The sequence below is a fragment of the Phoxinus phoxinus genome (assembly GCF_949152265.1).
Source record: "Phoxinus phoxinus genome assembly, chromosome: 21".
NCBI classification, from domain to species: Eukaryota; Metazoa; Chordata; class Actinopteri; order Cypriniformes; family Leuciscidae; genus Phoxinus; species Phoxinus phoxinus.
The window spans coordinates 27,807,014-27,830,012 of NC_136896.1; the positions used below are offsets into that span (position 1 = coordinate 27,807,014).

A 22,999-nucleotide genomic window follows, 5' to 3' on the forward strand; every position below is an offset into this window, starting at 1 on the left:
ACTTCTCATTAATGAGTGAATGCACAAAAATGTTGACGTTTTGATTGTTACATGTTTTTACCATGCTATACTTCATTTACCCATTCTTGTTACAGTTTTTTTCAATCGCTAACAAGCGCTTACCCATACTTTAGATAATTTTTCTAAACTCTTAACACAGACTCACACCTACAAAACACAATTGGCCAAATGGATAATTTTCTTCTCAAAAACACATTTTGTTAATTATATACTAACTCTTCATTTCAAAATAGAACACATCTTTCTCTGCACACACTAACTTTACCAAAACACTGAAAATCTGACTCAAAATGAAATTATTATGTCAAAGAATAACACTTGTTTTCACTTCACAAGATACATGCAGTCAATCAAAGTACACCAGGTTTCAGAATACTGGCTATTCTTGACATTACAAAAACTGCATAGACTTTTATGTTTCTTGGTTGGGAACTGTATGTCCACATGTAGTAATGTTCACATTCAAAAGCATTCCAGTAAAAAGCAAATCCTTTACTGTTTACTACAGGAGGTACAGTAGAAACACGGTTTGATAGAACAGAAAAAGTGTTACAGTATTGCTGACAGTGAACAAAATATCCATGAAACACACATGAGCATTCTGAAAAAAAAACAAAAAAACTTTTTTTAGTACTTTTGTTTTAGTACTAAAAAAGCACAAAATTACTGTATCTAGTCTCTGCGATCTTCAGGGTTATGCCACATGTTTTCATCAACATCACATCTGATATTATCCAAGACGATGCAATCAAGAACTGTGATGTCCCTGCACCAGCATCCATGGCTTCAAGGAGGGACATCTGGTCATGTGGCTGATGGTCATAAACCGTCCACCTCCATGCAGAAACGAACTCCTCTATGGGGATGAGGAAAGGTGAATAGGGTGGAAGGAAGAGACTTACCAGTCTTGGGTGGACTTCAAACCATGTTGTTATTGCTTGAGAATGATGGAAAGCCACATTGTCCCAGGTAATTACAAAGGTTCTCATGTTTTCATGAGAACCAGGCGCTGCTCTAGAACCAGGCGCTGGTGGAGATCATTGAGAAAGGCAAGGATGCGCTCGACATTATAGGGTCCACTGGTTCACTGCATCTCTCACTGGGCCTGCTCTTCTCCCTTCTCCTCCTTTTACTGAATAAGTGTCAATGTAATAGAAAAAAATATCCCCTGCCACTCTAAGCCAGACTGGAATCAGCTGTGGTTGGCACAATTTACCCAACATAAATCAGCTCTGTGTCAATTATTCAATTGTTTGTTTATTATCAGCTGAGATATATTGTCTTTCAACTGATCATTGCAGAAGCAGAGGTTTTTATACTGTATCTAAGGTTTGGAATATTGTTTTTGCTATTGTGGGATGTTGTGTGTTAACATTCGTAAATACTACAAAAACAATCCATAGTTTTGTTGGGAGGTATAGCTTGTCTGTTAAGAAAATGTAAGCATTGTGGAAATGTGTTCACTGACTGCATATTGTGTGAAAACGACATGAAATGTGTGAATGGTATGGCCACAAAATACCGATGCTGTGCTAATTGTGTTTAGAGTTTTGAAAATGTGACAACTGGCTGGACAAACGCTTGTTAGCAACTGAAAAAAACTGTAATTAATGAGAGAAACTACAGCAAAAACCAGTGTTATGCAAGAAAAGATATATCTTTATCAATATTCATGAGAAATTTTATTCGAATATATCATTAGATGAAATCTATATGAACATATAATGAGAATTACGAGTATGAACTCCATTGCTACTTAACTCATTCATAATAACTGCTCAAAACTGTTTAAATTTATGAAACCTACATATTCTTTTTCTAACGAAACACTAAAACATCAAAATCACTCTGAAATGTTTTTAAACAAGATACATTCATTTTATTTTCATAAAGTTTTACTTTCATACAGTTTGAAAAAAAATATGATGATAAACAGCTTAAATCTCCTTTTCATGCTGCAAAGGTTCATCAACTGGTGGCTGCGAAGTGAAATGTAGACTTTTTCTTTTTTGTCTGTGAACATTAATACACCACTATTGTGGTTGATCTACAGTGGTTGGTTATTGTTGTTAACCTAATTGTTCAGTGGTTGGCCCATCTTCAGCACTTTGTTCTGCGTTTTCCATCAACTGCTTGTACTGGCTTTTAAAGAATCCAGCCTGAAAGGAAATGATAATTAAGGCATATATATGCATTACAACTTTGAAAAATGAAACCCAAGTTAGACAGCTGAAAAAGAAAGGTTCAAAGTTGAACATACACACACCTTATAGAGAGCCGCTGTGATGAGAGCCAGTAGCAGAAGTCCTCCTATTGCTCCTCCAATGATCTCTTTGGTCATATCCACCTCCTCATACACCTCCACTTGAGTGTTAATCTACAATCACATTGATGAATACAATATTAACTCTGACAATCCACCTTCACATATAAGCATAATATCATTAAGGCCTGAAACATGCAAGGTTTTCTAGATATGCATGGACTGAAAAACGTAAGATCTACTGTAGTATATGTACATTTACAGCACATATTACAACCTTATAGATTAGAAAGGTTATGTTTTTATGTGTTTTAGCTTTATGTAAATGTTTTTTTTTATTATATTTTATTTTCAATTTATTTGTGAAGAAAATGTATCACCTGGACAGACGGTGCAGTGTGTAGAGAATCAGAGGAAAAGAAAATGTATTTGCTCTTGTCATAATCCAGAGACGCTGAACTGACCAACTCAAAAACAGCAGCCTTGAGTCCAGTCTAAGAGAGACACAGATCATGACAATAAGAAATGATCAAACAGTTATGAAAATATATGGTCTGTTCTGTGATATGAATTTGCTTTAAAAGTCAGATACCTGCTCAATCCATCCAGAGCTCACATTGCCAAATATATTATAGAGTTTCCTTTCATTCTTTGTGAGAGTGACGGCACAGCTGAACACGGCACACACCGCCACAGAGCAGTTCTGATGGAGCAATGGGGTCAATGCGCAAAGAATATGAAATTATATTTCATGGATTTGTTTTTGTTCGATCAGGGAAAGACACTCAAACACTCACCACCACACGATCCTTTTTAATTACTTCCACAAAATCGGTTAAAAGCGGCCGTTCATCCTTCTGTTTCACACAGTCTGGAATCTAGAAGCACATACACAAGTGTTTGGTTGATTTTGAATATGATAAATGTGAATCAATCTACATTAGATGGGATTTTTCAGCACATTCATATATACATACCTGTAGGTTTTTGTCAGTCCAGATGAATTTATCTCCCAAAATAACTGGTACTCTGATGAAAACTTTGAAATTTAATTCTCTAAAGTCATTTTCAACCTGGAAGAGAGAAGGATACTACAATTTCATTTTTGCCATTACTGTAAAAGACATTAGAGAATAAGAATCGGTCACAGAATGTTTATTTAATTATGTTTTATGTTCATGGAAGTGTGTGAATGTCATTAGTACCTTCAGTATCTGTTTGACTGGTCTTTCAAGAACAGGTTTCTGTGCAGTAAAATTAATGTGGAGGCTTGAATCTTCATGTCTTATTAAAATAAAGGGAAAATGTGTCAGACAGCAATTTAAATCGTGTGTGTGCGTGCATGTGTGTGTGTGTGTTTGTGTGTGTGTGTGTGGGTGTACAGTACTGGTCAAAAGTTTGAAATCATTAAGATTTTGTAATGTTTTTGAAAGAAGTATCTTATGCTCAAGGCTGCTTTTATTTGATCAAGAAAGAGTAATATTGTGAAATATTTGATGATGTTTTAAGTTTTCAGAACTGAAAGTTATTTATATAAATGCTAGATTTATATATAGTAAAAAAGATTTATGGACATGCAAATAAAGACATTTTGGACTTCTTTACTGTGGGAAAGCCATTAATTCCTTAAGTTGTCTCTTGAGATTGATCTGTTTAAACAATATTTCCAGTTTTCTCATCAACATTGCATGTGGTCTGGCTTTTGAGTGAAGTTGCTGACTTACACTGCTTTCACTTCTCTTTTCAGAGAGTTCAAACATCAGAAGCAGCGCAACTGATGATCATCAATGTTTCTTGAGCAGTAATTCAGCTTTGCATCACAGGAATAAATGACATTTTAAAATGCGATCACATAAAGAAAAGTTAGTTGAAGTTGTAATAATATTTCACAATATTACTGTTTTTCTGTTGTTTTGATCAAATAAATGCAGCCTTGTGAGCAGAAGATACTTATTTAAAAAACATCACAAATAATTTTTCTAAAGCAAAAGCAATTGCAATTTATATATATGTTTTGCTTCAGAACCACAGATTTTACAATGGCCATCAAGTGGAAACTATGTCCACTGTCAAATCTGTGCTGAAGCAAACCCAGCTGAGAATAGCTAAGTTTCCATCCACTCGTCAATTGTATTATCTGAAGTTCGGTAAAACTCATGCAAATAAAGCTGGTGAAAGTGTGTTTCCACCCAACGGCTTTAAAGCGAATAAAAACCTGTGCGTGATGATGTCACATGCTGTTTTGCGATTAAATTGGTATATCGAATTGATTTGAGACATTTGAAGGTGTTTCCATTCATTTTCGCACAGGTGAATTCAAGCCAACATTTGCGAACAAATTTTGCTAGACAAAATGCAATTCATTATTTATTCGGCAAATAACGTTTCCATCAGCGTTTATCGCATAAGCCGTATATATATCGATCAAGATAAAATCCAATGAGACCGAACGCATTTCATTTGAGTCGATATTCATGAAATTCAATCGAATTTTACTGTTTCCATAAGGCATTTTTCATTCGACATCACTTCATTCGGATAAAACCGTGTGGATGGAAACATAGCTGTTGAAAAACAAGCACACTAACCTTATTAAGGCAACATAGATGGCAAATTTGACACCAATGCTTTTCTCTCTGAGGAATTGACTGGTTTGAGAGTGTTGGTCATTCCCACTGTAAGTAATGGAGGGTTTTGGTAAGTAGCATTCTCAGTTATCAGTTTCTCATGTGAGCAACTACGTAACAGCTCATGGTTAAGCGATGCACTTGTACACTTTGAGTGAACTCAAACAACCCCCAGAAATGATATAATACCTGTTTATCTTAGCGAAGAATGTCACACTTTGATCAAAGGTGCTTTCTTTATCGATGCTGTATGTAATCTGAAACACGGCCTAGAAGTGGACACAGAGGAAATGATGAGTGCTTGAACAGAAAAACACACAGGACGGTTTAAAAAGTGAGCTCACCTGAGTGTTTCCCTTGAGGATGGGTTTACTGATCTGGCACGTGGTTTCTCCCGGTGTAACTCCTCTCTCAGCATCCAGAGACACACACTCCACTCTGCCCTGCTCATACAGAATATATTCATTCAGTAACCAACCCATAGAAAATTCAATGGCAATAAACATTCCACTTGCCTAAAAAAACTGCCTTTCAGTAAAATTGTACTTGATTTGTAGACGAATTGTGACTCTCTGTAATAAAATCATCCTGGTCTCACCTGTTTAGATGTGAATCTCCTGTAGGAAAGTCCAAAGGGGTAGCTGAGTGTGAAGAGAGTGTTGTAGGAGTTTTCTCCTCTGTTCTCTACAAACACGGTCACGTTGAGCTCCTGCATTATCCCAACCTCTATGTTTGTAGATCTGGATCACAGAAACCAAAGAGAGATACTCACAGTATAACAAGGATGATTCCATAACTTATTATTGTACCTCAATTTGTACTCTGTTTTCACGTATTCATGTGTGCTGATCTTTAATCTAATACAGAAAAACTCATTGTAAATATTTGCTCACCCAGAGAAATTGAAATCCATCCTGAGGTCATCAACACAAATATCATCATTTCCACAGTTTATCTCAAAATCCAGCTGTGGAATGAGGTGAGATATTTACATATACAGTACATTCTTAAATCATATAAAACTGCATCAATATTGCACAAAATATTGCACAAAAAGCAATTAATATCTTTAGACATGTGAAAAATAATAATTACAAATAATTATATGAGTTGAGTTGGATAGTTCCTCCAAAAAAACAACAAAAAAGAGAATTCTGTCATCATTTACTCACACTTGTGTCATTCAAAATGACTTTCTGTAAGTCATCATTTACTCACCTAAAAGACGTTATTTTGAAGAATGTTTGAACTTGTCTTATTAAAGTCAATGAGGTCCAAAACAACACTGAACCTCTTTGACTTTCATTTAATGGAAAAGCAAAGACATTTTTCAAAATATCTACTTTTGTGTTCAACAGAAGAAAGAACAAGTGACCTAAATGATGACAGAGGTTTCAGATTTAGACAAGCTTTCCCTTTAATGTTACATCTGAATGAATCATACTTTAAAACAAGCATTGGTTTGCCTTCTCTTACACTGTGGTCTGTGGTGGTCTTTATCGTCGGCAGCAGAACTGGCTTTATGTTTTGCAGTCTGGCAAGTCGCAAACCGTCAAATGTGAATGTTAACTGATTGGACAACGGATTCAGAGCATCTTCTGAGAAAGCCTGAGTGGGCAAGAATAGATCAATGACATTCATCTACCCTAAAATCAGGATTTTCAGTACGTATTGCCACATTGTTTCATTGTTGAGATTGAATTCTTCCCATTTAAATTTCATTCTTAATTGTTGTGTCTTACAGCCAGAATAACTGATTTACTGTAGATATTCAAAAGAGTGAGGATAGGAAAAAATAATTGTCAAAAAATGATGATGTTTCAGACTTACATCTATAAAGAAACGATGACTTTTGCAAGTTTCTCCATTCAATCTAATGTTCAACACATCACTGAGGAACCGGGTTTTGGGTGAGAAGTTTGCTCGATATTTCTGTCGCTTGGCATCCAGCATTATGGTGTAATTGATATTTGCGGATATGTCTAGATAATGAACATAAAACAGTCTTATGTATACATAAAAATTAATACATGGAAGAATTTATTTTACAGTTCAAACGTTTAGATTATGTAAATCAAAGATAGAATATTTATATATGTCTAACATATTAATATAAATACATCAGCATTCAAAAGTTTGAGAGTGGTAAGATGTTCAAGATTTAAGTTTTTGAAAGAAGTTCCATATGCTCATTAAGGCTGAATTTATTTAAACCAAATGATGTTCTGGTTTCCAGAACACTCCCCCTGGCTGCCATTGGTTGGTCCAACAAATAATTCCACCCCCAAACTCACGCCATTGGTTGAGCCAAAGCTGCTGAGCTGAGCTAGATGTGATTCTCAGAGAAAGGTTTTGAGAACACCACAGTGACAATGAAAGTGTCCTTATTTATAGTTGTCTCTGCAGTTTGATGGCATTGGAGAAATTTTAACACTTCAACATTAACTTCAACATAAAGAAATACTGCTAATTTTGGACAAACCTCTTATGATGTGTTTGTATGGATGCATGGTGAAACACACTTTCATTGTGTTTTCCAGTGACTGGTCTGTTTGGTCACCGGTTGGTATTTTGGTTGGGTTGTAAGTTACTTTAGTTTCCAAGAGCATGATGGGTCTGGACCTGAATGAGTCACATATCACACACATGAATGATTATGGCTGAAACTGTGTATTTGTATATATTTACTTCTTTATAGAAGAAAACAGACCTGAGAAGCAGAACTGCTCCCTTGGACCCAACAGCAATGTCAGGAAGGTTGTCTCGAGTCTGGTCTAGAGAAGACTGACTCAATGAAATCCCAAAGAACCGCAAACCTGGTCGCACAGATGATCCAGCAATCCTCTGTTTCATTCAAGAGGGAATAAAACAGATAACAAATATATTAGAGTCTATGAAGTGAGTCAAGGAAAAGTAATGAAAAGGTGAACCACGAGGCTGATATGATGACAGAGATGTTATGTTTATGAAGGATCACACTGACACAGAGAGTAGCATTAACTTATCGTCACTTTTACTTCAATCTCACTGTCGTTTAAAGGGCATATTGCAGGTTTTTTTTTTCAAAATTAATATATAGCCTTGTATGAAAATACCATATGAAAAGTAATTGCAGGATTAAAAATAGTTTTTCCAGACATAAGGGCACAGATTTAGTAGAAAACGTTCACCATCGCGTCATATTACGTCATGTGAGGGAGTCGTGTGCCGGGCTCTGCGTTTGCTCAGTGCAGAGTAGGCTGGTATTCAGTTGAAGCGGTCGTGATTCAGTGTGTTTTCAGTGGTTATTGTATTTCAATTAATCATTATCGTGATAAATGATTGTGAATTATGGCCTGTCAGGACATCGAGTCCACAGGTTTCCGAACAAGAAAAAGGACGGTGCTATCTTCCGTGCCGGTGTGTGTGCGTTTTGTGCAGGGTAAGACGGGACTTCACTTCTGCATCTGCTTTGAAAAACGCGGTAGTGTGTAGCGTTCACTATAGACCGCATGATTATAATCCCGGCGATATGATGAGTTAACGTTATATGATGACGGCGATATGTGCACACTGTCCCGGCTCCTTCATCGGGTCCACCGAATGTGGGTCGGCCGCCGGCGGGAAACATGACGCTCACGGATCCGTCAGAGATCACTTTGTACATTTGTTTTACAAAATTTGCCTCGTCTTAATTTAATTAATTAACATATCCTCCATAAACTTGTAATGTAATGCATTTATGTGCTTGTTATTAGTCGGCAGCCGACACTTATTATTATTATTATTATAAATATAATATATTATGTTCATTTTCAATCTGTACTCCGAATTTTAATGTTTGTGTTGGCTGTTTCTACATATAAAGTTTTTATACAGCAAGAAAGTTGTGATAGTGATTATTTTTTTATTCATTATCACCAAATGGGGCCATTCAAAGCCTTTATAATGTCCCTCTTTCTCTGGAAACTGTATCCTCATGGCTGACATACACAACACATGCAGGTAAGGGTCTAAATACTAGCTTTGCTATTGCCTGACACATAATAATATGTACAATATAACGTTAGTGATTTGAGCATAGTGTTATACACATTGTCGGCTAACGTGAATAAATCTATAAGCTAACACTGCTCTCTCATCGAGACTCGACCCCTGCCCTGTTCTCCTCACACCACAGCTCAATGTGTCTCCTCTGTTGTTTTGTCTAATCCTGGCCTGTCTGCTCTCTTGGCTTCATATGAGGCTCATAATTATATGGCTGAGGTCCGTCATACGAGTAAACATTTAGGCTACAATTTCCTCAGCGTCCGAACTGTCATTGCGATCCATTGCTTTCCTATTGTTTACTTTGACCGCTCTCCCTCATGTTACGTCACTTCCGGTTTGGCGGTTTTCAAATGCGGAAGTAAAATGTTCTCACAAAAACGACTCCAGAAGCCTAAATAGCGCTTTATAAGTATATGTTTATAATTAAATCTAGTTCCTACATTATTGTTCTATACGTTGGCTCACTGGGTACTCTAACCTGCAACATAGCCTTTAAGACTCAAGTGCATGAACCTATACATTCGTCAGGCATAACATAATGCTTCCAGCACAATCCAACACTATGCATCACTGAACACTAACTCAATGCATTATTAAACCCCACTCTAGCGAACACAACAAGAGAGATCATTTATGTGAACTTTCCCTTTAAACTGCCACCAATCCACATCTTTTTCACCTGTGAGTATTTGGGATTGATCCCTCCATCTATCCCATTGAAGATGTAGATGCTGCCCTGTCCATCCTCCTCTAAAGGAGCTCCAACCAGAACATCCATGAAACCATCCCCATTCAGATCTGCTGGACTGGCCAGAGAAGAGCCAAACCGACCCCTCTGACCTGCCATGCCCACCAGTGTATCCGAATAAATGAAGTTTGCCTGTGGAGATATAACAGAGAGAGGAGAAACAGGGTTAAACAGACACAAATGTACATTTATTCACTCTTACTTGATTAACTTTCTTTAAAAATGTTAGTCTTAATTGAACCTTCAAAAGAAAAATCACTGACCCGACGCGTGAAGATGTAAACAAACACTAAGCCCTCCCGGTCAGACTGTATGTAGGTTGGTGCCGATACCAAAAGTAGGTCTGTATTGGAGTCACTGTTCAAATCCACAACACACACCTCAGCTCCGAAATATGAGCCAATCTGAGGCTAAGAAAGAAGAAATATAGTTACCATACAGCTATTCTGAGTTCATGTCCTTTCACTCGCTTACATTCATTTGTGATGTGCTAATATTTTACATAAATGTGAGTGTTACAACCTTAGGAGAATCCAGTTGTTTTAAATTACTTCGATCAATTTTTGAAACAGTAACTTGTCCTTTATGCTTGTGTCTTGGTGCTCCCATGACTGCATACTTTACTCTGGACATTGTTGCTATTGCCAAGGAATAACCTGTGAAGAAAATTGACTTAAAATGAATTCTGATGTTTTGACTGATTTATATTGATTTACACAATCGAAGAAGAGATCTCACCTAAATAACTGTCATGCTCACTTCCAGCTTGAAAGACATCTGATTTATCATTTGGTTTGTACAGCTGATATCCACCCTTCCACTGGAAAGCTCCCACTGCGGTCATTATCATATCTGTCTGAATGCAGATTACATAAGAATAAACAGAAATATTTAAGAAATAATCTTTCCACATCATAAGTTTACAAGCATGCAAAATCTACAGTGTTTTTCATTGAGGTGGAAGAGTAGTTAAACATCAAAACAGCAAACGTCATGGATATCTATGATTGCAACAAATGTTAAAAAATAATAATAACTTGATTCATGAATGAAAACAGCTAGATTTGCCCTGATGCAAGTGAACTTCCAGGTTACTTTTATAGCACTTTGCATAATACTTATGCTTTCAAAGCAGCTTTACAAATAGCACCTTACAAGCTCGCAGATCATTTGACCTGATGTAACATTGTTCTGTATTAAAGGTTTAGTTCACCCACAAATGTGTCATTATTTACTCACCCTTAATTAGTCCCAAAACTGTATGAGTTTCTTTCTTCTGCTGAACACAAAAGAAGATATTTTGAAGAATGTCGGTAATCAAACAGTTGACTATAGCCATGGAAGTCAATGGAAATCATTAACTGTTTGATCACCGACATTCTTCAAAATATCTTCTTTTGTGTTCAGCAGAAGAAAGAAACTCATACAGTTTTGGAACAACTTGAGGGTGAGTAAATAATGACAAATTTTACATTTTGGGGTGAACTAATCCTTTAATGACAACATTAAGTACATTGTTGTTCAATTAAATATAAAACTGAAAATACATTTCAACGTAAAAATCTAAAATGACTATAGTAAAATGTGAAGGCATGAATAGCATGCAAAGACATTATTAATTTAAATTAAATTAAACAGAACAGTAAAAAGAGCAATTAAACGACTACTAATTTATTTCAATAAAACGATTTCTAACCCATGTATTTAATCTGTTTAATTAGTTTGGTGTCAAATAAGTAAAATACACAGAATTACATTTGATGTAAATGCTGCACTAAACCCGTCCTGTGCAAACTCCATTCGAGATGAATCTCCAGAGGTCTGGGTTCCTAGCGAATAAAAGCAGCAACAACACAGTTAACTATAAATGTATTATTTTAAATCAATCCATTAAACAATGTAACTATACTAACATGACAGCTGAAAAATATAAAATGTAAACATTCTCTCTGTCATTCGTTTTCCATTTCCTCTGCAAACATACCTTCAATGGCAATAATGTTCTCTTTGAGTTTTTCACGAATATATTCCAGCGCATCAAAATTGTTTACTTTGAACACATGCTTATTGGTGGGTAAAGATGCAATAATGGCCAGCTCTTTTGTTGCTTCGTCAATAGCAAAAGCATTGCCAACCTAAGAAAAAATTTATGAAAATGATTGTAACACTTCTTAAATGCAATGATTTTAATAACTTTAATAAAGTGGATATTCCCCCATATCTTACCCCAATAGCATATCGTGTTATATCTTTAGCTTGTGCTTTTTGAACAGCTTCAGTCAACTTTGAATCACTTGATTCACCATCCGTGATAACAACCAAAATTTGACTGGCTAATGGTCTTGCACCTCCTTTACTTACGAATAGCTCATCCCTATTGAAAAACACAATAGTACAAAATATTCAATCAACAATACAATTATGCAACTGTAAAGGACATGTTTCTTATTAACTTTACATTGTTTGTCCTTGGAACCTTGTTCAAATTGTGAAGTATACAGCAAAACAAATATTAAAACTCATAAAAAGCAAAAGACTTGTAGAAGTACTGTATGAGTATCAATTTATTCCTGCATTTACTGTAATATCATGTGCTTTTTCCATGATTGCTCAGACATCTATCAGTTTTTCATTTGTATTATCTGTTGCTCTTTTTTTGGGGGTGGCTGGTTATATTTTTAAAATTAGGATGTGCTCCTCACATCTCACTAAATATCCTGTTAAACGTATCTTCACTCCAAGTCTTTCAGTCAGAAGTAATATTACTTTTAATCGCATAGATAAAATAAATTCAATGAAATATCAGCAGTCATGTCTCACACAAGTTTTCTTATAGCTGTTGCGGTGTTAGTCCATCCTCCCTCTTGAGATATCTTATTCACTGCAGTTTCCCACGCCATGGCGTTTTTGACTTGTTGAAACTGGTAATGAATCACACATTCTGTAGAAAACTGTGCAATGGCAAACTGTAAGATAGATAGATAGATAGATAGATAGATAGATAGATAGATAGATAGATAGATAGATAGATAGATAGATAGATAGATAGATAGATAGATAGATAGATAGATAGATAGATAGATAGATAGATAGATAGATTTAGTGCCTGATGCTCTGAAAAATGGGGGTAAAAATCATGCACAAGCTAAATCATAATAAATGCATGGATTATCATACCTGTGTATCACGGTCTACAAAACTTTTGATCATTTCTATAACAAAAGTCTTCATCTTCTCAAAATCCTGAGGATATACACTTCCAGATCCATCCATTAAAAAAGCAATATCAATTTGTGATGTTGGGCATTCTAAAGTTGGAGAAATTAATAATTGCATCATATTTTCATTTAATTTGAATAATCATTTAATACAGTACATACAGTATGAAGAAAACTTGCTTGGATTTGGTAGAATGCCATAACTTTACCTCTCAGAGTCTTCGGCACAGATCTGCTCGCAACATTATCTGGACTGATTTTAAAGCACATGCCGTTGTAAGTGGTTACATCACAGTTCTTGGGTATGGTTGGACCACAAACCTGAGAGAAATTAACAATTTATTTTCAACATGACACTATTCTGGACTTTAGTGTCAAATTTGAAGCTTTACAATGTGAAAATTTGACAAATCTAATATTAATCAATTATTTGGGACATCTTTTAGATTGACTGCAAATTGTAGGTTCATTAATTCAAGTTATTATACAAATATATACATGCACCAAATCTTGCATTTTTCTTCCATGGTACTGCAGTCAAATTGTTAGTATTATATTTTTAGGCTATAATAGCAATTTAAGATATCAAAATATAGTTTCTCCAAGCATTATTAAACAATGTAGAAAAACAGCACTAAGATTTTATATTCTCACAAAAATAGGGATTTAAGGGGTCATGAATTGAGAAATCAAATTTTCCTTGATCTTCATGTACAGTCAGATGTTCTTTGTCTCAAAATCGTTTGTTGCTGTTTATGTGTCAGTAAATCAGTGACTAAACGGTCAACTTGACATGGTTTCTCGAAGTAACATGAAAATTATCTGTTATTTTAATTGTGATTAAATTATACACAGAAACTAAGTGATCAAAGAACACTCCCTTTCTAATCGCTGGGGCTGTCAATCACACAGCACGAGTTCTGGACTCTTAAACTCACGTTATAATCAATAATCAGTGCCATCTACACTGCACAATGAATCTATCGTGTTTGCACTGTTAGTTATAATGAAATAATCATGCTGTAATGACGAGATCATTGCATTCATGTGCTCGACTGTCATCGGCTACAACGTTTATCGCTGCAACCTTTCATGTGACGGGAGTAGATCTAAATATAATACTGTAATCAACACTTTTCATTGTTAGTTAATCTCGACAGTTGTAATGGTAAAAACGTAGTAAAAGATTTTGAGAGAGTTCCATATCTAATACTTTTTTCATATGCAACGATGTTAGCCAATCACAACAGTGGGCGTTTACACTGAAGTCTCACGGCAGACACGCCCCTTAAAACAGAGCGTTCAAATCAGAAGTAAAATCAGGGTAGAGAATGGCCTTTTATTTCTAAATTATGACCATTTTTGATCATACCAACATTATAAGTGCGCCTCAGGAAACATCAAATAATAATAATAAAAAAGTTCATGACCCCTTTAAAATATGAAACTTACCACTGCTCTTGAAGACTGAGGATCTAGAGACATTGAAAGTCCAAGGGACATGTTGACAGCCTCATTGGGGACTGTTGAATAAAAAGTGATTTTTTTTTTTTTAAAGAAATACTATCATGGATAATAAAACTAGTATATTTTATTACATACATGAAAACATAATTTACAAACTAAGTACCGGTAATGGGCAGTGGTTGGCAGATTCCTTCAGTGACAGCACAGCGATATATTTGTCCTCTTTGAGTTTGACTGTGTTGTATTAAAGGATCACTCACAAGTAGACTATGGAAGAAGACAGGAAAATTAAGAGAACATGTTAAAAAAGGAGAAATCTGTGCGCCGTTTGAGTATGATGGGAAAAACCTCTGATCGTATTACCAAAAAACAACATCAGCATAGTTTTAAGTTATTTTTAGTTAAGTGTTGCAAAATATTTGTACGTTACAGAAAATCACAGAAAGGGGAAATTAGAAATACTGACAAAGCATTAGGTTGGAATTCAAAACCTTATGAAACTGTATTTAAATTTCAAAACAGATTTTTAACTGGACCAGAACCATCAGCAGTGGCTCTCAAAAATGTTTCAATTTAGAAGTTGTCAAATGTCTACAGCATGACCTTATGCACATTACAGTGACTAAAGTGCTTAGAGATGTAATTTGCTTTGCAGTGTCTTCTGACTAAAAAATTAAAAATAAACTACATTGCACAACTCAAATGTAGAAAGGTTATCTTAGATATGCAAATGAAGGCCATTTATTATGTATAAATATATCTGAGCTTTGTTAAGAAATATGCTTAATTATATTAAACTAGTGCAAAGTGCCCATGCAAAATCAGTTTTTGTGTGTTTTTAGTAATTGTTTTTAGTAACAAGCTCTAACCTGTTAACATGGGAGCCGAAATAAAAACGGACCCGCCACGCAGCCAGTGTGTACAACCTACAACCCTCTAATGTCAGAATGTTTCTTTTTAAACCACAACCCTCTAAACATCTATCTATAAATTACAGGAACATCATATTTATGTGTATGTATTTATAAAATAATTATACACAGTACACACACATATTATATAAACACAAACTTTTATTCTGGATTCGATTATTTGCAATTAATCGTTGCACAGCCCTAATTTTTTGTCATGTTTTGAAGTACATTTCTTTTTATGTGTCGACTTACATATAGCACATGTAACGCACTTGATTATGCTTTTAACTTTAGGTTGTTATATAAAATTTATTTAAAAGTTGATCAATTTTAAATGTACTAAACGGCAACTTCAACATTAATAATTTTGAATAATCTTACAGCTATTGAGGCTTTTTATTAGTTCATATCCATATCTGTCCTGCATTCAAATATTCAAACTAATTATTAAAGTATTTGTTTTCAACAGCATCATCTGATGACCAACGGTGAGTGGTCTGTAGTAACACTGGTGAGCTCACCTTGCATCTTTCTGTATCACTTTATAGCCAAAGCCGCTGTTTGCATTGTTTGTGAAGTACTTCCAGGTCACAGGATCAATGTTGAAAGCCATTAATGACTGACATACTAACATGTAAAAGAAAGGAAAATGGCATGCCTTTAAATGGTCAAAATGTAAGATGGAATTCGGATAGCTTGTAATGTAAATCAATAAGATCTTTATAACAGTATAACAGACATAACATGTGTATAAATATCACTTATCTATATCAACCAATAATATGTCTTTAAATGCTAGTTTTAATTGTGGGAGAAATGTATAATGCAATGAAATACAATGATGATTGACATAAAAATGAATGTTCCTCAAAAGCCTGATGTATACATGCATTAGCGTGTATGGACAATCAAGTAAAGCTAAGTTGCTTTAGTCCAGTAAATGTTCATCTTGAAATATAAAATATAAATAGTACTAACAATATAAAATTCATTATTGATTTTACTTTCTAAATATTAGTGAAGAGACACATGTGCAACAACCTGAAGGTGGAGATTTTTTACAAATATAACAAAAGCCCTTTTACTTTCTGAACTACAAAGATTAATCAGATAGCAGTTTTTCAGCAAGGTTTTGGTCGTTTAGTGTCCATAGAAATCAATGTGTCTATCAAATATGACACAGTAGGCTTTTTAGAGTTAAATATATTTACAGCATTGCTTATCAACAGATCAAACTAAATTATTTGTAATAATCCTTATATTTGACGTTATCAAGTTTAATCAAGCAAAAGACCACGTATAATCCAAAGTTTACAGCAAGTATGTATATAACATCTCTCGAGTTTTTGTCTTTCGTGTAATTATTTTCTTTAGGCTTTATAATTAGGTAAAGTTATTTCACTATAACTTATTCCACGTTAAATTACAGAAGAAACTTGATCTTACCACAAAACAAACCCGAGAGGAATCGAAAATTCCAGTCCATTTCTGCATACAAACAGTGGTAGCCTACAAACAGGGACTGATACTTGTGAAGAGTCTTTGGTGGGAATGAGAGATAAATCGAAAGAAAATAGATTGATGCATGTGACTAAAGAGGAACTGTCACACTAGTGATAACCTCACACAGCAAGACCTTCAGACTGACGACAGGAGGTGTGTGGACTCCATCGCTGCTTTGACCAGGGACTGCCGCTAGAGGACGTCTGACTAACATGTTAAGCAACCAATCACTGTTTGTTTTGTTCAGCATCATGTTTAGGGGCGTGAAAAATAAAGTGGTTTATTTTATTTTATTTTTTTATTAAATGCTTGTCACATTACAAATAAACAGGACAATAGTATAAAATATTGAACAAAAATAGCAAATAGGAAAAGAAAATATACAGTATAATAGCCTATATAAAATACAAGTAAAAAGAAAGAAAAAAAGAAAATAATATAAACAGAAAAAGGAACAGGTATGAGATCATCATATAAATAGCATACAAGTTTCACATAGAGACCTAGTGCGTTTTGCTCTACTATTTTTCAACCTAAGTAACTCAATATCATTTTTCATATGTATCTGAACTAACAAAAGGTTGGGGTTTCCTTTAGCCTATTTTTGTTTATGTATGCAATATTTCCCCATAATCAAACAAAGATTAACAATAAAGGCCACATTTGGTGGTAATCTTTGTCTTTTTCAGAAGTCAACTTTCATGTCTAAGCATTTACAAAGGAAACATTCCAGATCTATCCAAAACATTTAGCTATAAAAGCAATTAAAAAAATTAAGAGGACAACATTGTCTCTCTGTCCCACAGTGTTACGTAAAGTAAGGGCGGAGGCAATAGTAAGTAAAAGACTCTTTATTAGAACAAAGTTCACTCACTCAGGAATAGATCAGCAGATCGCAGACATCAGACAGCCGATGGCTGATCGCACACAGATGACAGCAGACAGCAGATGAGCGGTGACGCAGGGACTGAGATGGGCAATCATCGGTGAGTGATGAGTGAAGAGCAGAGTGCAGAGTCCGTAAGGAACGAGCCAGAGTCCAGGGAAACGGAACACACGAGGAGAACAGGAACAGGAAAAAAACACGGGAAGCTTCAACAACGCCTCCTGGCCTTCCCAGATGAACCTACCTTCCGATTGTAATCATCGATAAGGGAGTGATCCAGGATGTCCCTAGCAGGTACCCAACTTCTCTCCTCCGGACCGTAACCCTCCCAGTCCACCAAGTACTGGAATCCGCGTCCCCTCCATCTCGAGTCCAAAATACGATTTACAGAATATGTTGGTTCCCCATCTACGAGTTGCGGCGGTGGGGGAACCGGGACCGGCGGATTAATGTGTGAATAAAACACGGGTTTGATTTTGCATACATGATACATAGTTCGGGATGAATTCTCCTGTACGCCGGAGGAAGTTTGAGCCAGACTGCCACCGGACTAATAATCTTGGTGACAGGGAACAGGCCAATAAATTTGAGAGCTAACTTGTTGGCGACGGAACGGAGCGGAATGTTCTTGGTAGAAAGCCACACTTTTTGACCCACGACGTATACGGGAGGCTTCGACCGGTGGCGATTGGTCTTAGCGTTGGTGCGAGCCCCCACCTGAAGAAGAATCTCACGGGCTCTGCTCCATGAGTGACGGCACATCTGGACGAAGCCGTGAGCGAAGGGGACCGCGACTTCGGTTTCCAAACTGGGAAAAATAGGTGGCTGGTAACCTAAGCTACACTTAAACGGGGAGAGGCCCGTGGATGACACTGGTAACGAGTTATGGGCGTACTCAACTATAGAGAGTTGCTGACTCCAGGAGGAAGGATTCCTGGATACCAAACATCGCAACACTCTCTCCAAATCCTGGTTGGCTCTTTCGGTTTGGCCATTGCTTTGGGGGTGGAAACCCGAAGATAGACTAACCATCGCACCCTGTAACTTACAAAAACTCCTGCCAAAATTTGGACACAAATTGGGGTCCTCTGTCGGAAACCACATCCATCGGGAGGCCATGAAGCCGAAAGACGTGATCTACGACAGTAGCTGCTGTCTCCTTGGCAGATGGTAATTTGGGCAAGGGGATAAAATGAGCCGCCTTCGAGAACCGGTCCACTACGGTCAAAACGACCGTGGAAGGGCGGTAATAAAATCTAGCGCAATGTGGGACCAGGGTCTCGAAGGGACAGACAGCGGTTGGAGTAACCCATCTGGGGGTCGATTGGAAGTCTTACCAGTGGCACAAACCGAACAAGCCAAAACAAAATTGCGAATGTCGTGAGCCATCAATGGCCACCAGAATCGTTGCTTGACTACAAACCTGGTGTGATTAACTCCTAGATGACACGCAACGTTGTAACAATGCCCCCACTGAATGACGTCGGACCGTAACCCCTCCGGCACAAACAATCGATTCGGTGGGCCACCGGGTGGAGGCGTTACCCCTTCTAAGGCCGTCCTGACCTTCGATTCGACCTCCCATGTAAGAGTGGAGACCACTAATGTCTCGGATAAAATACACTCAGGAGTAGACGGGCCTTTGGAAGGATCAAAAATAGGCAATAAAGAATCGTGTTTGACGTTTTTGGAACCCGGGCGGTATGAGGGAGAAAAATCTAATCGTCCAGAAAAAAGAGCCCACTGAGCCTGCCTGGAGTTGAGTCTCTTAGCAGACCTGATATATTCAAGGTTCTTATGATCAGTCCAAACGATAAAAGGTACCTCCGACCCTTCTAACCAATGTCGCCATTCCTCCAACACTAACTTGACAATTCTCTGTTACCAATGTCATAATTACGTTCGGCGGGTGATAAATGGTGGGACAAAAACGCACAGGGGTGCATCTTGTCATCTAAGGAAGAACGTTGAGACAGAACTGCACCTACCCCCACCTGTGACGCATCGACCTCCACCACGAACTGACGTGAGGGATCAGGGGCTATAAGAATGGGGGCCGAAACAAATCGGCTCTTGAGTTTGGCGAATACAGCCCCACCTGAACGTCGTTCTGGGGGAGGTCAAGGTGGTCAGAGGCGCGACTTCTTGGCTGAAGTTGCGAATGAAACGCCGGTAAAATTTGGCGAATCCCAGAAACCTCTGTAGGGCCTTACAGGAATCTGGGCTTGGCCAATCTACCACAGCCTTAACCTTGTCAGGGTCCATACGTACTCCCTCAGACGAGATGATGTACCCAAGAAAAGAAACAGACTGTGCATGAAAAAAGCATTTCTCCGTCTTGACAAAAAGCCCATTCTCTAACAGCCTCTGAAGCACTCGCCTGACGTGCTGAACGTGTTCCTGGAGAGAAGATGAAAAAATCAATATGTCAGAGTTTGCAGAATACCATCCTTCAGAGTCCCATCCCCACAAAAAAGAACCCCGCCCCCACTGGAGAAGAGGAAGGTCGGATGAACCCAGCTTCCAGAGAATCAGAAATATATTTCTCCATGGCCTCCCTCTCAGGAATAGAAAGAGAGTAAAATTTGCCCTTAGGCGGAGACTGCCCTGGCAGTAAATCTATGGCACAGTCATAGGGACGATGCGGAGGAAGAGAAGCAGCGCGGCTGCGCGGGACTTACTGAACACTTCCTTCAGATCAAGGTACTCCACGGGCACGTTTGATAAATCCGCTGTCTTCTCCTGAAACACAGAACCAGACGGACAAGCAGAAACAAGACAGGACTCATGACAACGCTCGCTCCACATGGAAATGGAGTTTGAATCCCAATCCACTCTTGGATTGTGCCACACCAGCCAGGGGTGGCCCAAAACTGCGGGTGCTAACGGGGAGTCCATGAGGAGGAAGGTGATGATCTCTGTGTGGTTGCCTGAGGTCATGAGGGTTATGGGGCTGGTGGTATGTGAAATACTGGGGAGTTCCTGTCCATTGAGAGCATTTACAGAGATCTGACGGGTGCATAAATATAAACGGAACACACGAGGAGGTAGGGATGGCTGAGGCGAAACTGACGTTCCGAAGCTTTTCGAGATCCCGAAGCGCAGATGTTTCGAAACACTGATCCGAAGCGTGATTCAAAACACCCATGTCACGTGACTACGGCTAAATGAAGCTTCGGAGTGTTTCACAAGTGTTTCGACAGGTGGCATGGTCAGCGTTTGATTGACAGGGTCGGGGACAGACCACACAATCGGACATCTGTATAAAAGTGAAGTCAACGCATCTTGACCTCGTGGGTTTTTGTGAGAGGAGTTTAATTTTGAGATAGCTGATTTTTGGTGATAGTGATATTTACAGTGCGATTTGTTTAGTTATATTTAGGCAAACATTTAAATTTACACATTGATTGATAGACTAGAGCAGACAGAGAATACATATAGTGACACGTTAATAGATGCATAGATAGAAATAGATAGATAGATAGATAGATAGATAGATAGATAGATAGATAGATAGATAGATAGATAGATAGATAGATAGATAGATAGATAGATAGATAGATAGATAGATAGATAGATAGATAGATAGATAAAAATAACATTATGCACAGTGAGGAGCCTACAGGTTACAAGCTGTTTTTTTAATGGCTCGTTGTCAAGGTTGTTTTTAGATCAACTCCTGCAAGTGACCACTAGGTGTCACCGTTGAGACTGGTGTCGGATTTTTTCGAAGCCTCGACACAATATGGCACATTTGCTTCAACTGTTTCATTGTTTCACGAAGCCTCGATCTGCCCACCACTACGAAGAGAACAGGAACAGGAAAAGACACAGGAAGCTGATGAGGGAATCAACAATCAGCGGTAACGCCCACACTAAACAATCAGCACGAACAACACACCACCACATACACACAAGACATGAGTGAGACAACGGATCTAACAACTGTGACACACATAAATTAAAGTTAACATCTAAATCAGTACGAAACCAGAAACAGTGTTTTAACAGGGTACACCAGTTGAAGTATTTAAAAAATGTACTTCCTTATTTGTTATGTAATATTTTTTAGGCTGCAACCATGCATTTGTCCAGTCAATGCAGTCAAATTTAGAATGCCAATATGTTTTAGAAGATATTGGGCTGTGTGAAAATATAACGTTGATGTCCCTACTACAACAACAGACCAGTGGCATGGCAAATCGGGTCCACCCTCAAAATCGAGTCTCTATGAACTATCAGTCAATGATTACACAAAGAACATATGAACGATATTAATTTAAAATGTATAGATTACCATATAATGCATGAATGTTTCTTTCACTTGATAAACTGTTACTAATACCCCTTACTGTAAATAGTTGAACATCATTCTTTTTATAACTGAAATATTTGGACATTTACCACTTAATTTGACACGTAATTAAATTAAAGATGAATACATGCCGGGCATGTGCAAATGCATAAACTAAGCTTTCAGGCTAATCGGGTATCTGTATGCTATGCTGGTATATAAGCTAATTAATACAGATATTAATGATCATTATAACATAGTTCAAGTAGCATTTATCATAACATGATTTTGTGGGAATTGTAATCAGGCGATAAAGAGAGTAGGCCTATACCTACAGTATAGAAGTAATTTGAGCCAATGGGATCGCTTGGGGTCCTGTTGTGGCAAAAATTCATCAAACCAACATCACTGCGTAAGAGACACTCAGAGTCAAATTATAAAATAGAAGTATTTATTCTTGCAAGAATAGGAGCAGTCTAATACACAGTTGTTACCCGGTGCAGAAGAGTGACACCCCCCCAGACAGACTGAACCACCTTTTATCTCCGTTTCAAGGCCTAATTTCCTCCCAGAGCCATCCTCCCAGTAGTTTTCCATCCAGTAGGTTTCCATAGACAAGGAAGCCATAACACTAGTTTAGATTCGTCACTAGTTGGCCCACTAAGCCCCCCTTCACCAAATGGCCTTCTGACATCTAGGTCAGAGGTCCTTGTTCGTCTGTTCTCTGGAGTGTCTCTCCCTTCTGCCTCCCCAAGTACATAAACAGAATCTTCTCTCACTACAAGTGAGAGACACACATGTGACATTCTTTGAATCATCCATATTTTACTAAAGATCAATGAATATCATAAAATCGCCACCACAGTCCAAACAGAGAACCAGTTTTGAGGATGTCCTGTCCTTGTCACCACAACTGCGTGTAAAACTCTTTCATGTATTTTGAAAAAGTCTATGATGCGAACTTCACATACTTTTTGAAAATCCAGCATTTAGCTTATCCTCATACGCACTCATTGTCAAAGTTGTAAA

The 22,999-nt window shown here is 37.4% G+C and overlaps 1 protein-coding gene across 1 annotated transcript; it reads right to left on the reverse strand.

Annotated features, from left to right (window-relative positions):
- Nucleotides 1–1,661: 1,661 nt before the first annotated feature.
- On the reverse strand, nt 1,662–16,971 carry LOC306989193 (integrin alpha-M-like). The gene is made up of 30 exons (XM_079594632.1): nt 16,734–16,971; nt 15,809–15,914; nt 14,537–14,640; nt 14,359–14,429; nt 13,116–13,227; nt 12,866–12,996; nt 12,509–12,654; nt 11,915–12,062; nt 11,673–11,823; nt 11,444–11,517; nt 10,427–10,544; nt 10,211–10,344; nt 9,952–10,098; nt 9,620–9,820; nt 7,622–7,755; nt 7,394–7,533; nt 6,742–6,893; nt 6,388–6,519; nt 5,805–5,878; nt 5,510–5,651; nt 5,256–5,354; nt 5,101–5,180; nt 4,873–4,959; nt 3,490–3,568; nt 3,262–3,357; nt 3,082–3,162; nt 2,877–2,987; nt 2,665–2,778; nt 2,288–2,398; nt 1,662–2,180 (listed from the first exon to the last, which is right to left on the reverse strand). The coding sequence occupies exons 1-30, from the start codon at nt 16,771–16,773 to the stop codon at nt 2,091–2,093; spliced, it is 3,405 nt and encodes a 1,134-aa protein (XP_079450758.1). The 5' UTR covers nt 16,774–16,971; the 3' UTR covers nt 1,662–2,090.
- Nucleotides 16,972–22,999: the final 6,028 nt, after the last annotated feature.

Excerpts from the sequence above, each read along its gene's own strand:
- LOC306989193 (XM_079594632.1), bottom strand. The coding sequence starts at position 16,773 with ATGGACTGGAATTTTCGATTCCTCTCGGGTTTGTTTTGTG. Across the intron at positions 6,520-6,741 it reads GTCATCGTTTCTTTATAGAT|GCTTTCTCAGAAGATGCTCT; the intron begins GTAAGTCTGAAA and ends TTGCCCACTCAG. Across the intron at positions 2,399-2,664 it reads ACACTGCACCGTCTGTCCAG|ATTAACACTCAAGTGGAGGT; the intron begins GTGATACATTTT and ends ATGTGATTGTAG.